This window comes from Oryzias melastigma, linkage group LG12 (assembly GCF_002922805.2).
Source record: "Oryzias melastigma strain HK-1 linkage group LG12, ASM292280v2, whole genome shotgun sequence".
NCBI lineage: Eukaryota > Metazoa > Chordata > Actinopteri > Beloniformes > Adrianichthyidae > Oryzias > Oryzias melastigma.
In genome coordinates, this window is record NC_050523.1 from 13164607 (window position 1) to 13189536 (window position 24930).

Consider the following 24930-nt stretch of genomic DNA (forward strand, 5'->3'; position numbering starts at 1 on the left):
GAGCATTTTTGTTGTTTTCTCAAAGGATTGTTTTGGAAAACAGACAACTTGTGCGCTTCGCTTGAGTGCCGGAGACACTGATGTCTTCATTTGGCTCCTCTCGGCCGGAGATGGTGGATCTCTCTCGGATTTCCAGCACACAAACGTAGCATCCAATTTTTTTACGCATCTGTGGCACCCTGTCCACTGTCTTCTACACCTCGCCTTGGACTCCTTCGAGAGTGGAGAGACGCATGGTTTGCTCGGTGCGCAGGGTCGGATTGTGAAAACTGGCACACTACCTAGCCTATATCTGCTTTTCTTTCCGTTTTGTTTGGACTAAAAGCTGAATTTGAACCCGCTCTGGGGACATTTGCTCATCGATGTTTTTGAAATAGTTCACTCAGTCAAGTCAGCTGGGGACGCTAAATGAAGAGTTTGGATTGTAACATCAACAGCCAAGCGAGTTTCAAGTCCTCATGGGCCATATGTAAGGTAAGGACGGTGCTTTTAAAATCAGTTGTAATCCGTGCGTAAAATACGCGCATATTTGACATAATTCTGTCACAAAAAAACAAGTTTTGATTTGGGATTTTTTTGTATATTAGACTTCTGTGTGGTTTAAGTTTAAGCCCAGCATTTATCCATGCAAGGCTGTTTAGGTTTAAGGCAGACTCAACATGCCATCAGACGTTGTCACGTAAGCTTTGGGGATCGCCATCTGGCTCACTCACACCACTATTTATGCTATTGTTGCCAAAAGGCTTTGGTGTGTGCTTTAATCAACGCATTTTTTTGTGTGTGTGAGGCGTACTCTCAGCTCAGCAAAACCTCACTTCATATCATAGCGCAGAAGAAGCCTAATCACCAACAGATTGTGCGCTTTTACGCACAAATTTACGCAAATAACAGAACAAATCCGTGCGTTTTTCTTTAAAGCTTTCATCCACTGTTTGCACTATTGTTACAATTATAATCTGAATTAATCTGTGTTCACAGCACACACCAGACAAAGTGTGGATCAGAGCCTCTTGACATGATGACACAGTTATTAATACAGAATGAATTGGGGTACGTTAAAACAGGCATTCTTGGATAAATCTGTGCATTTGGAAGCTACTTTATCTTAAAACAAATTAATAAAACACGCCTGCTTCTTTCTTTCACAGCTTTCTTTATAGGAACTGAGTCTAAAATGAAGTTATGGGATGTTTTGGCCACGTGTTTGTTGCTGCTGAGCTCTGTTGCTACAAGGCCTCTGTACCAAAGCACTCATCCAGCCAAGAGGACTTACTTTCCCAGCAGCAGTGATCCTGCGTTCCTGTCTGTGGAAGACGAAGAGCCACTGTTCCAGCGCAAGGAGCGCAAACTGAAGGACATCTCAATGGAGGATCAGTGTAAGCAGACTGTGCGCCTTTTTTTTGCCAAATCATTTATCTAAAGCAGCTGCAGAGACATGTGCATGATGGGTATCTATGTCGAAAACACATTACAGATAATTAGTTTATTCTATAAATCTGCAGGAATGTCACCGCGTTGCTTTTATGGCAGAGTAATCGATGTTTCTCCACTAATTAGAGTTTAGGAACACCACCTAAAGTGATAGCAAGTGGGGGTGTGGTGCAGTTTTGATAAGGCTCTCATACACTGAGGTTATCAGGTAGAAGATCATAATTTTCCTTTTATTGCCGCCTTACATCATGCTGATGTGTAACCCTGCAGCGTAGTAAGAGCACCGACTGCTCTGCAGACATCCCCTGTCTCCCTCTGTTTATACTCACCTCTGCCTCTTTGCGGCTTAGACACCCATGACCTTTACCCATCTGCCAAAACTCAGGAGTCATGGCTTGTTTTAGTGAGAACCAGGTCACAGGAATCGGCGGAGGCAGAGGGCTGGACCACATCAGAGAGTTTGGAGCCTCCAAGTGAGAGTTCTGTGTTTATGTTCGCCTTAACAGAGACAGTGGGCAGGAATTTATTTTGTTTGGATCAGCGTGACATCGTATCGTCTTCACGCTGGGGTAAACACAGCCAGGAACTGGATAAGGAATGGAACATTTAGGCAAGTGTTTGTCCTGCCACTTCTTCCTCTGTTTGGATGGGGTGACATCACAGATCTGCTGAGTAGCCCAGACTATTAACTCTTCACTAATCGGGTAAACAGAAGCGTTGTAAGAGGAGGCAGGCGTCTGGTTTGTGTGGAGTTTTCAAGACAAACTTCTTTTAAAGTTGTTTCGAGGGGAAAAAAAGCTCCAGAAAAATCTGCATGAATCACCTAATTTGCTGGAGGAGTCTAGTCTGTCAGCAGCTGCGCTTGTTACAGCCCTCTTGTTACCTGACAAACAATAGTGGGTGTCTAAATTAACGGCTAGTTGGGTCAAACCAGATTGGCCCTGGCTCACCTGATACACGAACAATCAGCTGTGGAGTTCAGGCAGATCAGGTGACCGAGGTAACAGAGCAGAGTCAGTCGACACTACTGTGGAGGAGCCCTCAGTTAACCACAACGCCACCTGCCAGATACCTCATCCCGCCGGCTCTGGCTTCTTGATGCAACATGTCCACACGCTAACACACGCTCTCACAGGTAATCCTATTAGAATCAGGCTAATTGATTTGTGTCAGGGAAGTATGTTTTAATGACCTTAGTGTTGCCAGGTCTGCGTTAAAGCAGAGACGTCACTCCATAATAGAAGCAACGTGGGACTCAGGAGGGTCCAAGGCTTCAACTTCTTCTCAGAACACATGGTGCTGGTGCGTGTTTTCAATTTCCACCTCGATCTGCCTCAGCTATATAACTCAAAACATGTGATTTCGCTTTTTTTTCCTCTCTTTTGGCCTTTTCAGTCAAAACGTCCTTAAATTACATCCATCAAATCTCTCTCTAGGCCGTGAAGTGGGTTAGTGCCTACCGGTTCAGCTCAGGAAGTTCCTTTGCTCGGTTCACTTTTAATGACTCATGTTTTGTATGATGAGATCCTGATGCTCCCTATTTACAAAATAACAACAAACACACGTTCTCCTCCTCTGCGACTGAAGCAGAAGGGAAAAGTGGAACCTTACAAACCTCCATCCTCCAGCTGCTCCCTCAGAAATCCTTCTGGATGAGGATAAAAGCCCTTTTTTGTACTAACATTTCAAACTTCTATTCTTATATTCTTCCGCTTTGTGTGTTGCGCTCAAATCTGTTTGTCAAATTTAAGGCGGGTGATAGAGAGATGTTTAGTTTACACTGAAGGAAAACAGAGCATTTTCTGGGCAGCGAGAGGAAACTCCAGGAACTCGCTGAGTCGAGCCAAGAAGCCTCAGAGTTTTTCAGATTTAGTTAACAGTGAAATTAAATCAAAAGAAAAACTATAACACATAAAAAGTATTTTATTTTTTTAAGCCACTGACAGACTCTTCACTCTGTTTGCTCCCTCTTCTATTGTTTTATTGTTGTGGTGAGGCACTGCAGCAGACTGGCGACCTGTCCAGGGTGTGCCCCACCTTCGCCTAACAGTAGGGACAGGCTCCAGCAACACTGTGACACAGAAAGGGATATCGATGATTGGGGAAATTGATATTTTGATTTAGTCTGCTGGAGTGTTTGTCTTTGGAGGAAGTTGGTTAAATACCAATGATGCTGACAATTTTTTTGCCATCAGCAAAACAAACTAAACATCTGACTGCAGCAAACCAACCAACAGCTTCACAGTCATTTCTTGAGTTTACTAGTATATTGGTGCTCCACTTTGTGAACAGGAATATTTAGAAAGCGTTTCATTGAGAAAGAACATTTTTTATGCTGTGGAAGACTTTTTTTCATGCTTTAACCAATGATTTCTTCATGTTTAGTTTCCCTTAAATTACAAGGAAATGTCTGGTCTGTATCTAAAGTCAAAGCACATTTTTAAGCTTTTCATCACTTTAGCAAATACTACAAAAAAGTAAATTATAGTTTTTAAGATGTGGCCTGTTGGAGAGATGAATCTTTAATTTTCTCCTCTGACAGGAAGTCAGGGTAAACTTATCACTGCTGCAATTTCTTTCAAAATAAAATCAAATAATTATTGATTTCAGATCAATAACAAACAACATTTGAATGCATCAGGGGATAAAATCATTCTAACCGTCACCAACAACAGACCTTCTTCATTACCAATCCTCCAAATGGAGGTACTAGTATGGATGTCTGAAGTTTTTAGGTTTGTAATTGATGTTTTACTTGTATTTTAATTCTTCTGTATGACTTATGTTTAATGTGTTGACATTTAGACCTCTAGTCTGTAATAAAAATATATTCTATTTGTCACATTTGTGCATCAATTTTGTCTAATTTGCAACATCTGAGTGTAAACACATTTAGAAAAATTGTACTTTTATAATACAAGTAAAAAAGTTTGAAATGCATTCTTCGTGCTATTGCATATAAAAGTTGGACAAAATAAAAAAATAATTATTTAGACTCAAATAAATTTTCATAAAGCCTAATGTAAAGGAAATAATTTTATTTTTAATATTTATGCGCTTTAAGATTTAAATGATTTGATCAAGTTCGTGTGGATTTTTTTTCTTTTTTAATCGTACATACAGTATTTTACACAGATCCAATTAAATTTCTCCTAAACAGGGGCGGAGCTATGGGGGGAAAGGGAGGGGCAGCTTGAATCAATATTAGTCCTACTATTGACAAATATTAAGAAAGCAGGATTCTTTAGGCATTGTGAAAATAACAAAAGCAATCAATTTAAATGAAATAAAAATAACAATAAGGATAAAAATGTTAGAAATATGTATTTTTGACCCTTTCAGTTGTAAGGAGAAGCTCCGCCCTCTCCAATGCTCTGGCTCCGCCCCTGCCTCTGAAGTATGACCTGAAAAATTAGGTTGCTTGTGTGAGTAAAATAAGCAGAAAGGAGTTCGAAAAAGGTTGAAAAATCCACCTCATTGCATTTTTAAGTTTATATGAAAGGTTTTTGGGTCTTTGGAACCAAACTAAGAAAAGAAGGTTAGTTGTCTTTTAACAAAACCTAAAACTTTCTGTTTTTTGGTCATTTTTTTTTTAAGAAGACAGAAAAAAGTCTGATGTGATACTTTGGAGTCCTTTAAACATATGCGTAGGAGGATGAATGAATACAAATGCTTCCACCAAAAAAAGTATTTAAGATTAACTTTGGGAAACTATGCTTCAGCTATGTTTTTAAAAGCTGCAATCAGACTCACAGCAAGTTCAACTTGGAGCTCATGACACTGAAAACAACCTTCAGAATAACCTCTTTCCTCTGTGCCTTCCAGATGATGCTGCAGGTCTCTACCCCGATCAGTTTGAGGACGTTATGGATTTTATCGAGGCGACCATCAGCAGGCTGCGGAGGTCATCAGAGCCCGGCGTCGGCTCCAGAGGCCGGCGGGAGCAGAAGCAGAGAAAAGCCGCAAGCTCAGGAGGCAGCAGAAGGGATGAAGGCAGAGGGCACGGAGTCAAACGGAAGAGCAGAGGTCGAGGAGGAGGTCGCGGCGGCAAAGGAGGCAGAGGCGACAAGGGGAAGGAGGGGATATACGTTCAGAGCCGAGGCTGCCTGCTGAAGGAGGTCCATCTCAACGTGACGGATTTGGGGCTGGGATACCAGACTAAGGAGGAGCTGATATTCCGATACTGCAGCGGCCCGTGCGCCGAGGCGGAGACCAACTACGACAAGATCCTGAACAACCTCACACACAACAAAAAGCTGGACAAGGACACGCCCTCGCGTACCTGCTGCCGGCCAATCGCCTTCGACGACGACCTGTCCTTTTTGGACGACAACGTGGTGTATCACACCCTGAAAAAGCATTCAGCCCGGAAGTGCGGCTGCGTTTGACTCAACCCCAAGCATGAGCAGCAGCCGCGGGACCCCGCCCCCTTTTTTAAAACCTGCTGTTGCAAAGGGAAGGATTACTGTTGGAAATGTATGCAAAAGGTCAAAGGAGGATCACACGGCCTCATATTTAAGAGGAGTGAATAACTCTGGAACTGCCCATCAAAAGCAAACTCGAGCATTTTGTCTGTGTGCGTCCAGAACGGTATCAGGTGTGCACCGCCTCGAAGAACATGAAACACTGCTACACCTTCAGGAGGAGGAGCTCTTCCTGTCTTTCTTTCCTTGCTTGTTGGCAGTCGGAAGATCTGCATCTGGATGTTAACCGAAACATCGAGCCAAGGAACCACACCAGAGAGCAACTGCATTCAAATCCACTCCTATATATATATATATATAGTAAGAGGTATATTTATTAAGATGAAATTAACTTATTGTTATTTATTTCAATCCATTTTATGAGAGAATTTGTCTTTTTTTGTATTTATTTAACAGCTTTGCTCGTCCTGGATGGTGCCTAAGTAGAGCGTCAGCGGCTAACGTACACTCCCACACATATTAGTGTTGCTTTTTGTATGACATTTAGATTCCAGGGGTTTGTTTGGTTGTTTTTTTTCCTCCCCCAAATGATCAGCGTTAGTCATCCGGATAGCTAGAAATGCAGAGACAGGGACCAATACAGGAGATCTGATCGATTGTTTGGAATGGTTTTTATGTGCTCGTTCCTCTTGACCGTGACCACTCTGGATCCAGCCTCAAAACTACATTTCAGTTTACTGTCTGTTTACAAGAAGGCGACTCACGTCTGCTCAAAGGAAGATTTGAAGACAGTTCTTTTTTCCCATCACTTTTGATCTATTTTCAAAGCGTTCCCAGTAGTTTTTTTTTTTTTTTTGCGATTACGCCGTTTTTAGCCTCATTTAACACAAAACTGTATCGTTTTCGTGTCCATTTCTACAGAGCAGCAGGAGTTTGTCAGAAATTTGCCTCTAAGTTGGCGCAGAGTACGCCTGCCCTCATTTCCTATCATCCATTTGTTTACACACTCTCCCACTAGCTTGCATCCCCTCACAAGCTAACATTAGCAGTGCAGTTAAAATGGTGAGAGATATTGGAATTATTACAATTTTGAACCAGATTCCAGTTTTTTGGCCCACCGACTGAAGCATCACATCTACAAGCTTTTTCAAACGTCACATTCATTTGAATAAATAATTTTCTTTTTATATGTCCTACATCATGAGAAAAAGGTTACAAAAACAAGCTAAAAAAATCATTTTTCATTGGAGTGGGTCTTTAAAGATCCACCCTCTGCTGCACAACTCAAATACCGGCTGATCAGGACTGGCCTCGCAGAATCAGGCTTTGCGGTGGTCCCAGTAGGTTTTAGAGTTCACAGGACTGCCAGCTTCTCTGTCTGCTCTCTGACTGACAGGTCTTATTTCCTCAAAGGGGATTTGAAAGTGATCCTCCAAAGCGAGTCTTAACCAAATATCCCCACTGGCAAAAAGGCCGTTTAAGGAAAGTCGAGCTACTGTAGCGTCTGTCATCACCCGAATGATGCAGAAATCAAAAGACGTTTGGACTAAAGAGTACGTTTAGGAATAACCCAGTGACTCAACGTGTAACAGCCTGTAAATTGATTAAAACTGTTCATAAAGGAGGCTCTTTTGAGAGCGTGGCGCTTCAAGTGGAATAAAGAGAGCCTTTTGTAGGTCTTGATGTTAGCTCGGATTAGGGACCAAGGTATCTGTGCCCACCCTGCAGCAAGCAGGTCAGCTGTAGCGAATAATCCCCCCCCTCACAAAAAAATAAATAAAATCCACATCAATCTGAATTTAGGCCACAGAGGAGGAGGAAAACAAGCTCGTATCAGAACATACTTCATCAAGTGAATCATCTTCCTCGTTTAACGTCTGATTTGGGCTGAAACGATTCCAGATGAGCTCATCTACCTTTAGCGCCTCCAAATACCAAAACATTCAAGCCCGTGACCTGTCACAGCTTCATTTTCTTTGTTCTACTTTGTAACTTTTCATTTTGATGCGAAAGAGTCCGCGGTGTGAATATTTGAAGTTTGTTTTCTCTCCGTTAATACCTACATGAAAAAAACAGAAACCCTGTCATGTCGCCTCATTTGTTTTGTGTTACAGAACCAAAGCTCTCTGCAAACTTTATTTTTGTACAATATTCATTTTATAACTTTTTACAGAAGTAAACTTGTTTCTATTTAATGAACACGTCTCCTGGAATTAATCTTTGGAAATGCAACCAGAGCCAGATGGTGCTAATTTGCTAAGGTATGTTTACACAAGGTCTGTGGAAAAGCCAAGAGTGAATTTTAGGTTGAAGTGAGGAGATGGTTTGAGAGGTGGCCTCCGCCGTGTGGTGTCTCCTTCTGTTCTGCATTCTTGAACATGAGCCCGGGGTCGTACAGTAAACAAAAGCCAGCAGTAAAGCTCAACTGTGCTGTAAATCAAGAGAATCTTTCCACTCCGCGCAGAAGATGCGTAAAAGCTGATGGCAGAAGAAGTCATGAAACTGACTCGAGGCGTTCAGACGATGCAAGCACTTTTCCCACAAACCAACTTTTTGTTTTTTTTCATCCTGACCACAGATGGTGAAAGCCACCCTCATTTTTTTAAGACTAAACAACCAAAATTTTAACTTTATTGCCTAATTTTTATGGTCTACCAACTATTTGCGGGTGTGTATTTCCTTAAAAATACTTTTGCTAATTTGTAACTTTTGAATTTATGAAGGTTTGATTAAATCATCCCAAAAAAAGCTGCACAAAGTGAAGCGACGGGGGTATTTTGTGTGCCAGACTAAATAAACTTTCTAAAACATTGCAGCTTAACCCTGGAGCACAACCGCCGGGTGATTTTTACCCGATCGGTATTTACATGATTTTCAAAATGTTGCATTTTTCTGAGTGTCATGGGTCCCTGGGTAGAGTCCCACATGTCCCAGGAATGGGTGGACCAAAGGCTGAATCTCCAGAATCATTTTATTTATTTTTTAAGGATTTTTTTAATTAAATTCCTAATATTTTCAATAATTTTCAAGCATGTTTTTAGAATCTTCCTGTGTTTTTATTTTCCATTTTGTCACATAAACCACACTTGAAAATCAAAGAAAACTACTCTAATTCATCAAATTTGATACATTTTTATGAAAAATACTTTTATTGGGTATATTATATCGAGTAAAAATTTCCCAGCAAAAGTGATGGTGCATTTATTTTTTGTGAAAGTGTTCTAGGGTTAAAAACATAATCAGAGCTTCTCATCTCATAAAATATCTTTAATTATATTAAGGACTCCTTAAGTTTTCTAACAGAATAAATTTTGTTAAGTGTTTATCTTTAAATTTGAAAGCAACATGTAAAAAATGTTTTAAATTAGGGTTTTCTTTTAAATTAATTCCCTTTTTTCTGCAGGTTTTGTTAAAGTAAAGTCAACTGGAAAAATATTTCAAAGTTTTGAGCAGTTATTCCTTGATTGACTGTAAAGGGAAACACCCAGAAACCCCGGCGGTTAGAAGAAAAGAACAAAATGTATTGGAATCAAAGTGAGCCTTTAATTGCTTGCATGGTTCTAGCTCCGGGCCGTTGTTTCCAGTTTGCTCAGAACTTCTTCCTTCCACGTTCCTGCCGCTGTTTCATCACCAGAGGCAGGAGAGATTCCCTGTTGTTCTTCAGCCGAACCGCTCTGTCATCACCTCCAGCTGCTGACGGTTGGATCCTTAAAGTTGCCGTTAAACCTGACTTCCTGAATTAAGTCATTTAAAAAAATATATATATATATTTATATATATACCTTGCTTTTAACCTTTTGTACATATTTACTTTTTAATGCAATTTTATTTAATTTTTCTTATGAATCCATACTAAGAATGCCACAATTCTGAGTTTAAAACTGTACTATGAATTACACAATTGAACCGATTGTGGGGAAAGTGAATCTTAGCATCCCTTCTGCATATTGGACTAATATTAAGGATTTATTATTTACTTACATTTAAACAAATTTAGTATAAACCAATTAAAATCCTATAACTAATCAAAACAAAACCCAAAAATTGAGGTTTCCACCTATTTTAACTAGCACTTAATACCTACTGGACACAAGAATCGTAGCTACTGACAGTAATGTTCAACCAGGGGTGACCACATCCAGGCCTCGAGGGCCGGTGTCCTACAGGTTTTCCAACCTACCTGCCATTGAGGCTCCTTAGTGGTCAAACACACCCGATCCAGGTAATCAGGAGCTGTTAAGGCAAGGTTTTTGGGAAAACCAGGAGGAAGCCGGCCCTGGAGGCCTGGATTAAGACAGGGTTCAAACGGAAGCTGAGAAAGTGTTTTTTCAGTAACGAGGAACAATCTCCAAAAGGAAGAATCTGGTAGCGGCAGGACAGTTTAAAGCCATGCTCAAAAAAATGGATTTGAGAAGAAAGGTTTTAAAAAGTTTTATGAATTTAATTATTGGTGTGTGTGAATAACTTCCTCTTCACCCCCTGGGGTGAAAAATATATATTTTTTATCTCAATAGGACCTCTCTGTTTAAATAAAGGTAAATAAATAACATGCAAAATAGTCAATTTGATTTTCAAAACTCAAATTTGACTTTATTGGTAATCTTTATATATATATATATATTTCGAGGGAATTATATTTTTAAAGGGAATTTTCCAGACATGATGGTTTTCTTGATGTTGATAATAATGTGAATAACATTTATAGAAACATATATGTACATTTTCAAATCTTGTTTAGACTTGTATTGTTTTTTAGAACACAAATTAGTCATGATTTCATGTGATTTCATTGCAAAATACTTTGAAAAAAGGGGGAGTTAATACAGAAATGCAACACAAATAAAGCTTAAATCAGTAAATCTGTCAGTGGAGGGATTTAACTTGCCCCCGTTTTTCAAAGAATATCCATGTATTTAAAGACAAAATGAAAAAAAGAAGACAAGTGTGAAAGGATTTTCAACTCCCTTAAACATTCCAGGTCAATAATTCATCGTGGAAGTAGAGCCAAGTGTGAATTTTTTTATTCACTCATTCGTTTGGTTCTGAACGCTCGGTCATGTCAGAGCAAGAGGCAGGTTAACCTTTCATCATCGGACTAAAACGCTTAAAACCAGGAACCATTAGAAAGCTACACATGTAAATGACCACAAACTGCAGCATTTTGGAACAATCTCCAATGTCTACGCTGTAAAACGCTGAAGGTTAAGCATAAATCGCCTGCAGGTTTGTGCTAATGCCTCACAGGAAAGGTATTTCTTTGATCAGCAGGTAAACTGAGTCCACTCCACTCGAGATGAAATCCATCAACTTCTGACAATAAATTCTTTTTTTTTTTTAAATAGAGAAGAAAATAGCTCTCAAACATTAAAAAAAATGTTTGCACACAAAATAAGCAGAACTTTCTTTTAATTTTTTTTTATTTTATCTTTGTGATTTACAGTCTGCAAGCTGTTATATGTGATGATAAACAGCACCAGGCCGCAAAATCTGGAGCTGATTTACAACGCATTGGCAAACTCAGGAAATGTGACATGGGAGAACAATGGAAGTTATGGAAATACAGTCCGCGCAATCAAAACAGACATAAAAGCTCCTCCAACGGGTTTGAAAGTAGAGCATAAACCTGTAAGAAGCTCCATCAAGCTTTTATGCTGAGAGTGGATTTATGTTTCCCCTGCAGACCAAAATTAAAAGAGTTTTTTCTTTAAAAAAATCAGAGTAAAAAGTGTCCATCCCCTCTGACATCTTGTATAAAATGAGCTACTGTGGAATTTTTAGATTTTGCGTTTCTTCCACTCTGGCTCTTTGTCAGCTTCCTCATCCTCATCCGACTCCTCGGCAAACACGGGCTCCGGCTGGGTCCTAAAGAGAATCGGACACGGAGAACGGTTCAGCTGCAAAATATCTTCACTGTCAAACAGATTTAAGCAGATGTTTCCTTCTGCTGTTTCTGATCAAACTGGAGTTGTTTTGATGCAACAGATAAAACTGCAGTACTAACCAAAACAATTGAAAGTTATCAGCACATTTTTTTTAAATCAATCAGAAAGCTTATTGATCTAAAAACACGTCCCTGAGGTCACATGTGGCCTTGAGGGCATCTGGCATCCGACAAAGTGTTCTTTCAATACTGTCATCGTGCTGTCACATCAGATTTGAATCATATTTTTAAGACCAGCTAAAAAAATGCTTTCTTGTCAGCTTTTTTGTTAGTGGTTCTGAAAATATTAACTTGAGGAGATTTCTTTTCGCTTACTGTTTGTAGGCTGGTGCAACCCAGTACGGGTTCTCTGACGCTTCCTTGGCGTGACGCAGGATGGCCTCTCGCGGGTTACTGTCATCCGTTTTATCTAAAGCGATGTTCTTCACGATGAAAGATGACAGAGTTCCTCCGTGTGCTGCTACTCTTCCTCCTCTGCCTGCAAGCACACAACGCTGTTTGATTAAAAAAGGAAAAACTGGATCCTCTTACCTTTATTTTGAAAATCTAAGAGAACATTTGTCTGTGCTCGCTGGCTGGGTTTAGGATTCACTTGATGGAACTTTTGGGGGTAAAGAAGCGCTTCCTGCCTCTCTGAGATGACATCTTAAAAGACGGTGGATGAAAAATCCACATGGACTTCAAACGCATCAGGATTTCCTGCTGGACGGAGCTGCACGTCGGGGATCGAGAGGCTCTACTTCTCAATGCTTGTAAGCAGCATTAGTGTGAAGGCTGCTTACACTAAAGATAAACAGTTTTTTTTTAAATCTGTGTAATCTAGGAAACCAGGAAATTCAAATTAATATATATTTTTTAACTGAGCCAAAATGTGTTTTATTGACACAATTTTAGGTCAAATACAAACAAAAATGAAAGTTTTAAATTCCTAATCCTTGTTCAAAGGAATTAAGCTTTTTAAATCTTTCTATTTTTTATGTCTGATGGTCTTAATGTCATCTTTATGATGACTTCAAATGGTTTTAACATGTCTTTCGGTCTAAGAGGAAACAAGAAATGCTTTGGAGGCATTTTATTGGTACTGCTAAATACCCTAAAAGGGAGTGGGGGGGTAAGTGAAAAACCAGGATAAGTGAAAAAACAAAATTGACTTAAGTGAGTTTGTTGGATTGAAGTTATTTCCTAGTACTGATGATTTTGTTCAAAAAACTTTAGGAAGTGAGTAGAAAGTCGCCAAACATGACCTTTAACCAGAGGTCACTATACTACTTCCTGTCCCAACAGTTTTAGGGCTACAGAAGGCCACGGTGGGTCTTTGAGAGGCCAAGAGGGAGAGCAGTGGACATCTGCCTAAAAAATTATTTTTGTCCACAGCTGTAGCCAAACAGTTTCGCAGAAACAGAAACATTTTTCTTCTTTTTTTGGCGTTTTGGAAAGTCACCTGGTCCCGACACGGGAGGCTCGGGTTTGTGGGATTTCTTCGGGTCGAGTCTGTCCTTCTCCAGCTGTTTCCGTGTACTCCTCTGTCTGGCGTCTCTGAACATGGGTAAGGCATGAGCTGGAGACACAGAGTAAACAAGCAAGTTCATGAGCTAAACAACATCATTGAAAAAACAAAAACACTCAGATGATGCAATATATCATCACAAATAAGGTCAGAAACGGAAAATAGAAATTAAGGAAAGATTTACAATATCTTCAGGGTGAATGTATCTATGCTTTATTACTGTAAAAAATCACAAATTAAAGTTTAATAATGTACAACCACCAGGAGAAACATCATGTTTGCTGCTGTAAAACACGTCTTTACAAGAGATACATGTCTCCTTTAATCCAAACCTTCTACATGTGTGAAGGACAGCCAGAGAGAACCGACATCCGACTCAATAGTTGGCAAAAATGTTGCCAGTTAGAGCAGCTGTGAGAGACGCACGCGCTGGCAAAGGAGACGATTGTTTTTACAGACGTGAGAAACCAACTCAGCTTAACTCACACTGTGAGGCATAAATCTACAACTTTAGGACTGTTTTAAATGTGCTAAAGATGATGAAATTAAGATTTTTTTATTTATTTTATTATTTTATTATATATTTAAAGGAAACTAAAATTGAGATTTGTGTTTTGTGTGGGTTGCTAATTATGGAAGTTTAAGTTATCAACCTAAACTCCTAAAAATGGACATCGTTTCTGCAGTGCGGCAGGAGTTCATTAAAAACTCCACTCTGAGCTGTGGGTGGGACTGAACTGTGGAGTGAGCCTACCCCCACTTCCAATCATCCATCCGTTTACATTCTCTCCTGCTAGATTAGAGTCCCTCACACTACCAACCTAACATTATCGGTCCAAGAAAAATGATTTAGGAGCTATCCAGCCAGACAGTTTTGAGCCAGATGGCAGCTTAGTTGACGAAAATGAAAAAAATACATGGATCTATTTCACTGCAAGTGGATGCATAGGAATGGAGCAAATCAGGGAGGTTGTAGTTTCTAAGTCGCAACAACAAGCTTTTTCCGAACTGCACTTTTTTTGTCTGCCCCTCATTCACAACAATTTGGATAAAAAATGAAATTTCAAGATTAATTTTCTACATATATGTCCTTCATCTTTAGAAAAATGTGTCAAAAACACCAAAAACACAATTTAAGTTACTTTTTAATACAACAATTTGATCAATTTCAAAAAGGAAAGTCAAACCTGTTTTCAGTTTAAATTGATAACTATTTAAAAGTGTTTTGCATACCCAAATAAAATGTTTTTAATGGGAACTTATTAATAGTTTTTTAAATTTATAAAAAAAAACAATTATATATATGTACTAAAATGCAAATTTGAATCTAAAACCCTTCAGTCAGTGGAGATTTTATTGTTTGTTTGACATTATCTGTTGCTTTTATTATCATCTATTTTTTTTTTTGTATTTTAGCTATTGTAACAACTCAATTTGACCGTCGTGTGATCAATTACATTTCTATCAACTTCCTCTAAATTGTAAAACGAATGTTATTGTGACCATGGAAATCAAAAATTAACTGAATGTAGCATTTCAGCAGCAATAGACCTAAGAAAAAAAATGTAGCTTTCTAAAATGTTTAACCTAAATCTCCAGCCTTTTAAGGTCATTCAAAGCAAAACCACAGATGCAGACTAACATCTCTTTGCTTCCTTCCTTCATCCTTCACGGTGAAATCAAAGATTAAGAAAACCAACATTCATATTTTTCACATATTCTCCTCCACATGCACCAACAAAGGGTTCTACAGATATAGTATACAGTAGTTATATTTCAAGCTTCTTGCCTTTTTTTTTTTGCTTAAATCTTGAGGTTAATCCGCATTCTGAATAAAAGGTCTTGTTACTCGGCTTAGTGTGAAGTATGGAAACATTTGTACAGTTTAAACTCTCTAAAGTTCACAGGTTTCTTTGAACTGAGCTCTTCTGTGGTTGGGAATCTTGTTTTGCATGGTCGAATACCCCGCGGTCCACATCACAGCGAAATGTTGAGCAACAAGAATGCGGCTTTGGTCTGATTGGCCAGCCGGCAGGTAAAAAGCAGTAAACTAGGGTGCAGCCGCTCGCTTGGTGTTGAAGAGGTGGCGAGCTGGGTCCTTTGACCCAGTTCCTGTCGGCTCTACGGATCCCCAACATGTTTCCACTCAGATAATCGCTTCCCCGTTTTTACACTTTCATGAACACCATCACAACAAAAGCTCCTCAACTTAAGGAGTGTCTGAGTGAACTGGTGAGTTATCAGAGGGCTGTGCGAGGACGACGGCGTGCTCGTGCAAGCATTAGACAGTGTGCTCTTATCCTCAGAGGTCACAAAGAGACACATTAGTAAAGAACTAGACAAAGTGATTTTCCATTCAGGAGCTCTGCCAGCGTTCACTGGTGATTCTTCTCTATGCGTCATTAAGCAAAAAGGTTACTGCTAACAGATTCCCTCGCTTTTCTCAATGGGCCATCACTTGTTTCCTGTCCCTTTTAATTTTCCAGTGCCGGGCCATCAAGTGCGTCACTCTGCCCTCGCAGCGCTGAAGTGTCTGCCGGCTTCACACCCTGTTGGTTTGGCAATGAAGCCACATGATGCACCTGAAAAAAGCAGCCGTAGCCTGAGTGGTGAATGAGTGGCGTCCCAGCAGCCAATCGGGGGACGGCCAGTGGACAGCTGCTCCGTTCCTGTGGGTTCACGAGTTCAGTTTGAGGGCAAAGGTGGGTGAGGCACGCACCGAGGAGGTGACCGTCTCATGTTCTGGTGATGTTTTTTTTTTTTTTTTTTTGGGACGTGCATGTGGTTCACCCATCAGGAAATCACGCCAGCAGAGGTGGGAGAGGAGCATGTCTCCTGCGTGATCCCAGCATGACAGGAGGCCACATGGGCGACGCGTGGCACCCATGGTGGTCGATTCAACAATCCACACCCTACTCCATCAGCTAATGGACCGTCCTGGTGGAACCTCCGCCCTCAGATGGAACCAGTCTGAATTCTTGGATGTGAGTGAGACCAACAAAAAGCTAAAACTGATCTGAGAAAAATCTGTCACACTTAGAGAACCGTTGGCACAGTTTTCCCTTTCATGCAGGCTAAAGTGCTGAAGGAGAGAAATTTACCCCATCATTTTTACCTTCTCCAGTCAGACAGCATGAATGAAACTCCGCTTTGGTGTTCTTCACACGCTTGTTTCTTACTCCCAGAAGCAGAAGTACTCACGTGTGATGATGTAATCTTGTGTTAATGTCTCTGCATGCTTCCCTTTGCGCTGGCTCTTGACAACACACAGCTTCGCACCCCTGGAAGACATTCATTTAGACACTCGTTACAAAGACAAATCCTCTAAAAATCAGCACGTATAATCAAACTACATGAAGAGAGTTCATTTTTGTATTTGAAGAAAAAAAAATGCATTTTAATACTTCATTTTAACCTTTTTTTGAGTAACTTTAATGATTCTTTCCAGCGCTTAACAACTAGGGGAAAATAAAAGCTCTGAGAGCAACAATTACCAGCAGCTCCTTCCACACATTCACTGCTTCTTATTAATCTGCTGGCTTTGGTGTCAGCTCTGCGACAAGAAGGAAATCTTCCTTCATCAAAAACAGCACTGTGTGTGTTTCACTTCAAATGTGGAATGAGAGATCTGCTGCAAGCGGAGCCAGATTAACCTCACTTCATAAGCTGCAGAAGATCACGACAGATGGCACTATTAAAGCAACAAATTAATAAAAAGTATTGCTTTTTAATGTTACTAATATGGGTGTGTATTGGCAAGAGTCTGTTGGTACAGATTTTTTCTCATCCTTAGTTAAAACTTGTACATGTTTAGGGTTTAAGTGGAAAAAAAAGTAAGATGTGAAACTACATTTTTTGCTCATTCATAATCAAATATTGCCAAATAAAGTATCAGAATATTTACTGAATTGATATTTTCTAACACCCCTAGTTACTAAATTATTGCTTAATTACCTGTGGCATGTAGCTGCAGTATTGAGACATAAATAAGAGAAAATTTATGTATTTTGGGATGTCTTTTTGTGCTGTCAGATGTTAAAAAAACAGCATAAATCTGGTAAACTGATGCTTTCATCCAAGGCATGATGATGAGATCACAATCTTAACAAGTGCGTCCAAGGTTTTAGAAAGGACAAGTGAGGCAAACTCATCTTCAACAGCTGAACATACCTGTGGCTTTTAACTGGATCATAGTAAACCTTGGCCAGTCCGTTCCCAGTACCCGCCATGATCTGGTTAAGCTTTGGGTGCCAGAGGCAGCGGACGACGCTCTGGAAAAGACAAAAAAATACATTTAAGAACTATTTATTTCACTTTTTTCTTTTTTGAAATAAGAAATGAAGAGTAAAAACAAAAATATCCTCCACAAAAAAAAAAGTTGAACTACTTTTCCTTTGTAGGGATTAAAGGGAAGAATGCTTCCATTTCAGCTTCTTGGCTCAAAGAAGGAAACAATCCTATTTTATTGCTGTAAATGCTTTAAGCCTGTGACTCAGGTTTGTTGCATAGGTACAGTGGGGACAAGTCCTATTGTGTGCTGCTGCTTTACTTGACTATATTTGGTTGCTGGGATAAGGGCTGCATCCCTCAGTCTGAATGTGACAGATGGCCCAGTGGCAACAGGCAAATGTGACCACAGTTATCCAGAGGTGTGTGTGTGTCTGTGTGTGTGTGAAAGAGTAAAAACAGAGAAGAGGAAAAAAAAAAAGGAGTCAGGAGAAGAAATATAAGCATAGTTGCTAGACAGTGATGGAGCTCTTCTTTTCACTCTGTGATATGTGAACCTCTACAGTAGTGCCGCCCTTCTCCACACACTTAATTGTCCCAGCCTCCTAATGGGGTCTATGGCAGGAGTCTGGTAGGGGGGTGGGGGTAAGACCATGACTGGGGCGACCAGATTCAGTAACGGTGAAAGCTGCTTAACGCCCAGCTGTTCAGCTTCCCACCAGGAAACCAGAGGAAGGAGCCTCACTTTGCTCATGACAGGCAGACGCACACTGAGCGCGCTCACTCACAGGACAGACATGCATGCAGATGCAACCACTAAATAAATAAAGAGCATGCATTCATTTATGCAACAGTATAAAAGGAAAGTTTCACTTAATTGCACATAGAACTTAAAAATAAAACGAATGACTCAAAAAATGAATTGAATTTTCTGCATTTTTGGCTGCAAATGTTTCAGGGAAGACTTGGGCTGATGCACACGCTCATCGGCAGTGTGGTTCTTCGGCCGGATGAAGGTTAATCTGCTCGACCAGCTGAGCCAACTGTAACCAATAAAACATTCTGCCAAATATATGAGCCTCTGGAGCCCCGCTCACTTACTGAGAGCTCATTTTAATTGCTAACTAAATGAGCCAAAAATTCAAACATATTTTCACCCCACCTAAAGCAGACATATGCAGATTTAGTCAGATACTCTGTTAAAAATCTGTTATGATATCCTCGTCCTATAGAAAGTAACACTAGAGAGTATTTAAGTCCACATAGAGGATGTGCTCCAGTGGAAACGTGTGATGGCCTGTAAATTGGCCTGCCAGGGTTGCTACAGCAACAGTGACAGTCCCTTCATGCGAGGGAAGGCAGAGACCACAGTAAGGAATTCTGCCCCCCACCCTCGATGCAGACTGTCAAAGCTTTGGGTTAGCGACTCACAGGGAAAAGTAAAACTATATAATTAAAGTTTTAAAGCCTTAAACAGGCTGGTTTTGTAGCTCCTGATGAGCAAAAATAAAAGCATTTTTTAGTCTTATTGGATTTAACAAAGAACATTCCGGTGTTCCACAAAAGTTCACGACTTAATAGAGTTACATAGTTTAGGTCAGTCACTTCACTTTGAAATACCTTAAAGTGAAGAAAAAGACAGTTTATGCTTCAAGTTAAGGAGAATAAATCACAAAGAAGGAAGCAGAAGCATCAGTTTCTCTACAGCAGAATGAATGTTGATGAAATTCACCAAAATACAAAAGATATTAAAAACCATAAAAAACACTATTGTTATTGTTAAAAAATAAAGCAACAGTTAGCTATGTATTTTACCAGCGGTGGTCCAAATGTGGAGGAGATATAACAAGAGAAAACAAAAGGATGCTACTTTCGCAGCAAAAAAAAAAAAAAAAAACACTTTTTGAGCTAATTTTTTTCATGCAAGAACAGATTCAGACCACCTCTATCTCATTTTATCCATTGTTATCCCTAGCATAGTTGAAGATAAAGCTATTATTTGCATCATGGCGCACCCTGAAAATTACAGCAGCAACACTGTTAGGAAATGATCAAGAAAGAAATGATAGTTTATCTACAGCAGATGCTGATTGAATTTAAGTAGACCATACTACAGATATGTTAAAACTTAAGTCAAAATTATATATTTAGAGAGACAATTACAAACATATAGATACATCTGGGCAGTTATTTATAAATCTGTGTATCAAATTCAAGACAGTTTTATAATTATGTACAATTTAAGGAAATGTTGATTTATTTTCCAAAACCAGATTTGTTTGTTTTTAGAAAAAAAAGTGTACAAAACTTGCCAATTACACTTAACAAATATGATTTTTCTTAGTAAAATTATAAATTCCTTAGAAAACAACAATCCTTTTTATATTCAAATATACTCTTTTTTATATATATAAAAAGCATCCAAAAAGTATCATCTCGGAATTGCCTGTAAGGAAAATTAAAAAACGAAAAACAAATCATGATTATTGTGAGTTTTAATATTGTATCAGGCTCAATACCCGTCCCCAAATCATCCACAAGCACAAATTTTGTCTCTACTTGATATTCGTCAATAATCACTATATTTAATGAATCAAATGTGACTTAAGTGTGTCTTTGTCTTAAATCAATGCATTTTATCATTACTGTATTGAGTTTGATACATGTGACTTTTTCTTGTATTGTCTACAATTAATGCTTGAAATAAACCAAATCAATCAATCAATGGTGGACATCCACTATCCAATGTCTTAATAACATTTGCCTCTAACTTTCCAAAGTATTTTGGAGAGCTGAAAAAATATGTTCTCTTTGCCACATTTATTTATAAATGCGGCAATAAAAATACAACCACTACCAGCACAAGAAAAATCTTTAGAGAGAAACAGATTGAGGTGTTCTCAAGGACTAAACTCTCCAAAAACCCCTGAAAGAATGTGATGACATCTGTGGGAACCAAGCCCAATCCACAACGACCCCAGCACACAACCAGTGTCGACACCCAAAGGTTCCCTCACAGGTTCGTTGCCCACGTCTGGATCAGTGAGAGCTGTTTTGACTGAAAGGGTATACTCCCCAATGGGTGGCCAAAAACCTGATGGGATCTCACCAGGTTCTACTTCTTCCAAGATGGAATAAAAAAGGATTAAGCGTGTCTGAAATATTTACCAAACAGCCTCTGGTTCAGAGAACACCCCAGAATCCAGGTCTGGGGTTATATAGACTGTTTAGTTAGAAATGACGGATGGGCCTTCCTTACACTCGACTGACTGGTACGCCACTTTATAAAGTCTGCACTTAAATTCTTGGGTCGTCCGGGTGGCAGACTGCTGATGTAAACACAGTAAATAGCACACTCATCCGGTTCACTGAGTGCAATGTTGGCCACAGATGACTGATCTGTTACACAAACCTGACTTATTGGAAAAAGTGAGGTTAATATTTTGATTATTAAAAGAAGCCAATCAATTTACAGATGTTTAGATGTAGTGAAGACACAGTTCTATCTCTGTTTCAATATCTAGTCTTATGTCTTTTTTTGTTTCAGTATGCAGGGTGGAGCACAGTGTTTGATTTATAATTTAGTCTCTTTTAAATGTGACGGTACTTATTTTATTCTTGGTTAGTAAGATGCTTTTATTCTTTAAAGCACTTTGTGTTACTTTAATATGAAAAGTGCTTTATGAATAAAGATTCATTTGAAGTAAACGTGGATAAACGGGACATTTTTAGCAATTATCTCAGAACAATCTGCATCTTTTTTAGTTTAAATCTACTTTACAATGTTCATATTGTGCAGGGGGGCTTAAGACTCTTCAAACTGTCTACAGGTAAAAGTTAGGCTACTTTATGACTTCCACTATCAATGGATCAGCCTGGGAAAACTCCTGCAGACACGGGGAGAACAAGAAAACCTCAGGGCTAAGAATCTTTTAGAGTCTTAGACCATAATTAAGCCACTTAACCCTCACCACATGTATATAAATTTGGGGAAATCAGAACAATTAACACCAATAAAGACAAGTCAACTGGCAGCTTTCACCTATTCTCTAGACTGCATTGTTTTTGTGGCACCAGCCTGGATTATGTGGGAAATCAGGATTTTTTTCCCAACCAGCCAGTAAAACTAAGCTGAAGTTCTCCACACGTAAAAAAAAAAAAAATCACAATGGCAGAAAGTGGTGCAAGAGAAAGCCCTGTAGAAAAAAAAAGAATCACTTCCAAATGTTTACCCTCTTTTTAGTAGAGACAGAGTGATGCAAGAGGACATAGATAAACTCTTTCCTCTAAAGTGTCTGGAGTCTTTTGTTTGCGGCGGCAGAGAAAGTGGGTTCTGACAAAACCGCCTCCAAGCAGAAACACAGTGAGCTGAGCAGTCACTGACGTGTGGACCAGGATGTTTGCAGCTTAATAGTTCCGCTTACTGTCACCAATATTACCAACGTCACATACACTATAGGAGAATGAAGTCTGCAGCGGTGTCGCACTGTTTATTTAAAAAAAAAACATTTTTATCTTATTGATTTATCAGACAAATGCAGAAAATTATGACCCTAAACTTCAAGTGACTGGTAGTTAAAAATGAGATTCTGTATCTTAAATAGGAAAAAAAGACAAATGATGCTGTGCTGCCCTCGACACATCTGAATATAAGTCCATGTGCCGCTTCCAAATCTGTCACAAGTCCAGTGGGTCATAAAACTAACGCATCCGACATAAAACAAAGGGTTTTGCTGCTGAAAGTCCCACTCGATTCATATTTTTGATCTATTTTCAAAGCATTCCCAGTGGTCTTTTAATTATGATTACCGTATTTTCCGCACTAAGGCACACTTAAAAGTCTAAACTTTTGCCATGTGCCTAAAAATCTGGTGCGCCTTTTGTGTGCACCAAGTTCCAAAATCTGTCAAATTATCTTGTGCATCTTTGGGAAGTCTCAACCCAATTGACTGTCAGACCATTTCTCACTGACACTTTCTGTTGAAATTGACAGTTTTGCTCCCAGCGCAGGTGAAACAGAAATGGAGCCCAAGACCTCCTACTTAAGACTGCACCTTATAATACAGCGAGCCCTATGGAGCAGAAAAACGATATGTCCTTTTTCAAGGAAAATCAAAAACGCTGTGCCCTTTTCTAGGACATAGTTTCTGCAGAACGACAGTATTTCATCAGAAATTTGCCTCCGACTTGTGAGTAACCCCGCCCCCTCTCCTAGGTCTGCTCCTGATTCACTATTATAAGCACAAAGTACAGTATATATGTCCCACATCATGAAAAAAATGCCACAAGAACAGGCTAAAAACACGATTTTCATTGGAGTGGTCTTTCAGGAAGTAGCCGTACGGGAAAAGATGCTGGTTTCTTTTTAAGAGTCAAAATAAAAAACAGACAGTTGAGAAGTCGTGCCGCCAATCACAGAAGAAGTGGAAACAGACGAATACAAACCAATATTTTGGCTGATTCTTCATGTCACACACATCAGTTCAACAGCCTGGGTGAAAGCTACACCCAGGCTATGGGAATGTTATGACTATAGACTCACACAACAGTCAAACCTGTTGAAAGCGGCTTGAACAAGGAAAGGAGGAGGAGTAGAGAAGAAAAAGAACAAATCTTTCCACTGTAAAAAACCTTTTTAAGTTTCAGCTCAGCATTTCTGTCTTTCAAGAACATTTTAAGTAGTTCCTCTAAGTTTGTTCAGTGTTTTTAAATTGTTTCTTAAATGTTCCTCTTTTTATAAAAAAACAAAATCATATTTTGTTTTATAATTTTAAATTAAAGAAGGCTTTTTTACTTGCTTTTATACAATATAAAAATCTATATTCAAAATGTGTTGGTTTTGTTTTGACTGCAAATACTTTCAACAATTAATACGTAATTAGAAGATCAAACCCAACAAATGGAATCAGTTTCATCCAGATTAGTCACCATTCCAGGTAAAACTTACTGCATTGGTGACCTCTATTTCATAGACCCTCTTAAAGGAAAGCCTGTCAAAGAAGACCAGCTTCCCAGAGCCCTCTTCTCTCTTCACAGACGTCCCTGTCAGAAGAAGCTTGTCGTCTGGGCTAAAGCAGCAGTCGGTCCTGCAAAGAGAATTCACATACATTTATTAACAGTTCATGTTTTGCCTTTAAAAACACAAACTCTGAACTGTAATTGTAAGACATCATCTCACATAGCAAAGTAGTTGGTCAGTCCAGAAGCTTCATTCACCGGCTTCCTGAAATTCCGTATGTCCCAAACCTTCAGAGTGTCATCACCTGGATAAAAAAGTTTGATTCAAGAGTCAACTGGAATAAATTATGGACAAGGATAATTATTTTACTATTAGTGCAATCTTGTCTTTAAACTTTAGTTTTTCTTTAGTTAATGATTACATTATATACAAGAAAATGACACATTGTGTCAGATGAAATGCTTTGTCCCAATTTATTGGAAAATCCATATAATCTGCATAAAATCTATTTCAAAATAAAAACAAAAAATATTGGTATGTGATTCTTTATTCTTTGTACCTCCTCGTGAAGCAAGAGTCACGCCGTCATAGGAAAAGCTGAGGCAGGAGGTGTCTGATCCTACGGCATGTGCCTGCCGACAGTGGAACTTTGTGTGAACCTAAGTATAAAAACAAAACAATGATTCAAATAAATCCATTAAAAATAGATACAGCTGTAATAATTTCTAACATTTTCTCCAATAAACACCAGGAGGTTTGATAAAACTTCAGTGTGTTCACATGTGAATTAAACAGGCAGGTTTTATGAATACATGAGACAGATCATCTCTGACGTCATCGTTGAAGCCTACCAGACACATAAACTAAATAAAGTTCTTAAAATAGGAAATGAACAGAACAGAGTTTAAAGCTTTCTAAGATCACATACTGGTCAACTCACCCTTAAAGATTTTCACAAATTTGAGCTGTATTGTAACTGGTTTAAAAAAAATGAATGATTGCAAACCAGAGTTTTTATGAATACAAAAATGAAGCAAAAATTAAAAAGTAAAATTAGGCTTTTCAACAATGGAGAATTGCTCCCTTCTGCCACCAGTGGTCATTAAAGGAACTGCAACTTTAATTCTCTGCTGGTTTACGTCCAGTTCAGCACTGAAAAGAGGGGGGGGGGGGGTTGCTTCTGCTTATGTGCAAGTAAGAAAAATGATCATTCCACTCTTTAGGCCTTCAAAACATACGGTTCTCATTTTCACCACAACTATAACTGTAAAGCTCACTTCATTTTTGAGAAATAATAGCGACTTAGCATACTGTAGTGAAAGCAGAGACATGAACTTGGCAAACGTTTTGCTTAACAGATGTTAATACAGTCTTTTTCTACCTGGAATAGTAAAGAGGATTCATATTTCAGACTAAAGAAAAACCTGTCTTCATCTCTCCC

At 39.1% G+C, this 24930-nt stretch overlaps 2 protein-coding genes across 3 annotated transcripts in view; one reads left to right on the forward strand and one right to left on the reverse strand.

Annotated features, from left to right (window-relative positions):
• Positions 1-8054, forward strand: gdnfa (glial cell derived neurotrophic factor a; the record flags this gene model as incomplete). 2 transcript variants are annotated; one of them, XM_024257728.2, is given in 4 exon segments in its annotated part: positions 1-474; positions 979-1050; positions 1149-1376; positions 5257-8054. In XM_024257728.2, coding segments are annotated over 3 exon segments (801 nt in total). In that variant the 3' UTR covers positions 5820-8054.
• A 2800-nt stretch (positions 8055-10854) lies between these two features.
• Positions 10855-24930, reverse strand: part of LOC112163448 (WD repeat-containing protein 70) — a 39211-nt gene continuing 25135 nt past the window's right edge. The window contains exons 11-18 of the mRNA XM_024299838.2: positions 24049-24148; positions 23709-23793; positions 23478-23616; positions 17474-17574; positions 16505-16584; positions 13238-13354; positions 12112-12274; positions 10855-11717 (exon numbers count right to left, since the gene is read on the reverse strand). Coding sequence (XP_024155606.1) covers positions 11630-11717; positions 12112-12274; positions 13238-13354; positions 16505-16584; positions 17474-17574; positions 23478-23616; positions 23709-23793; positions 24049-24148 — 873 coding nt within the window. The 3' untranslated portion in view covers positions 10855-11629. The remainder of the gene's footprint in view (positions 11718-12111; positions 12275-13237; positions 13355-16504; positions 16585-17473; positions 17575-23477; positions 23617-23708; positions 23794-24048; positions 24149-24930) is intronic.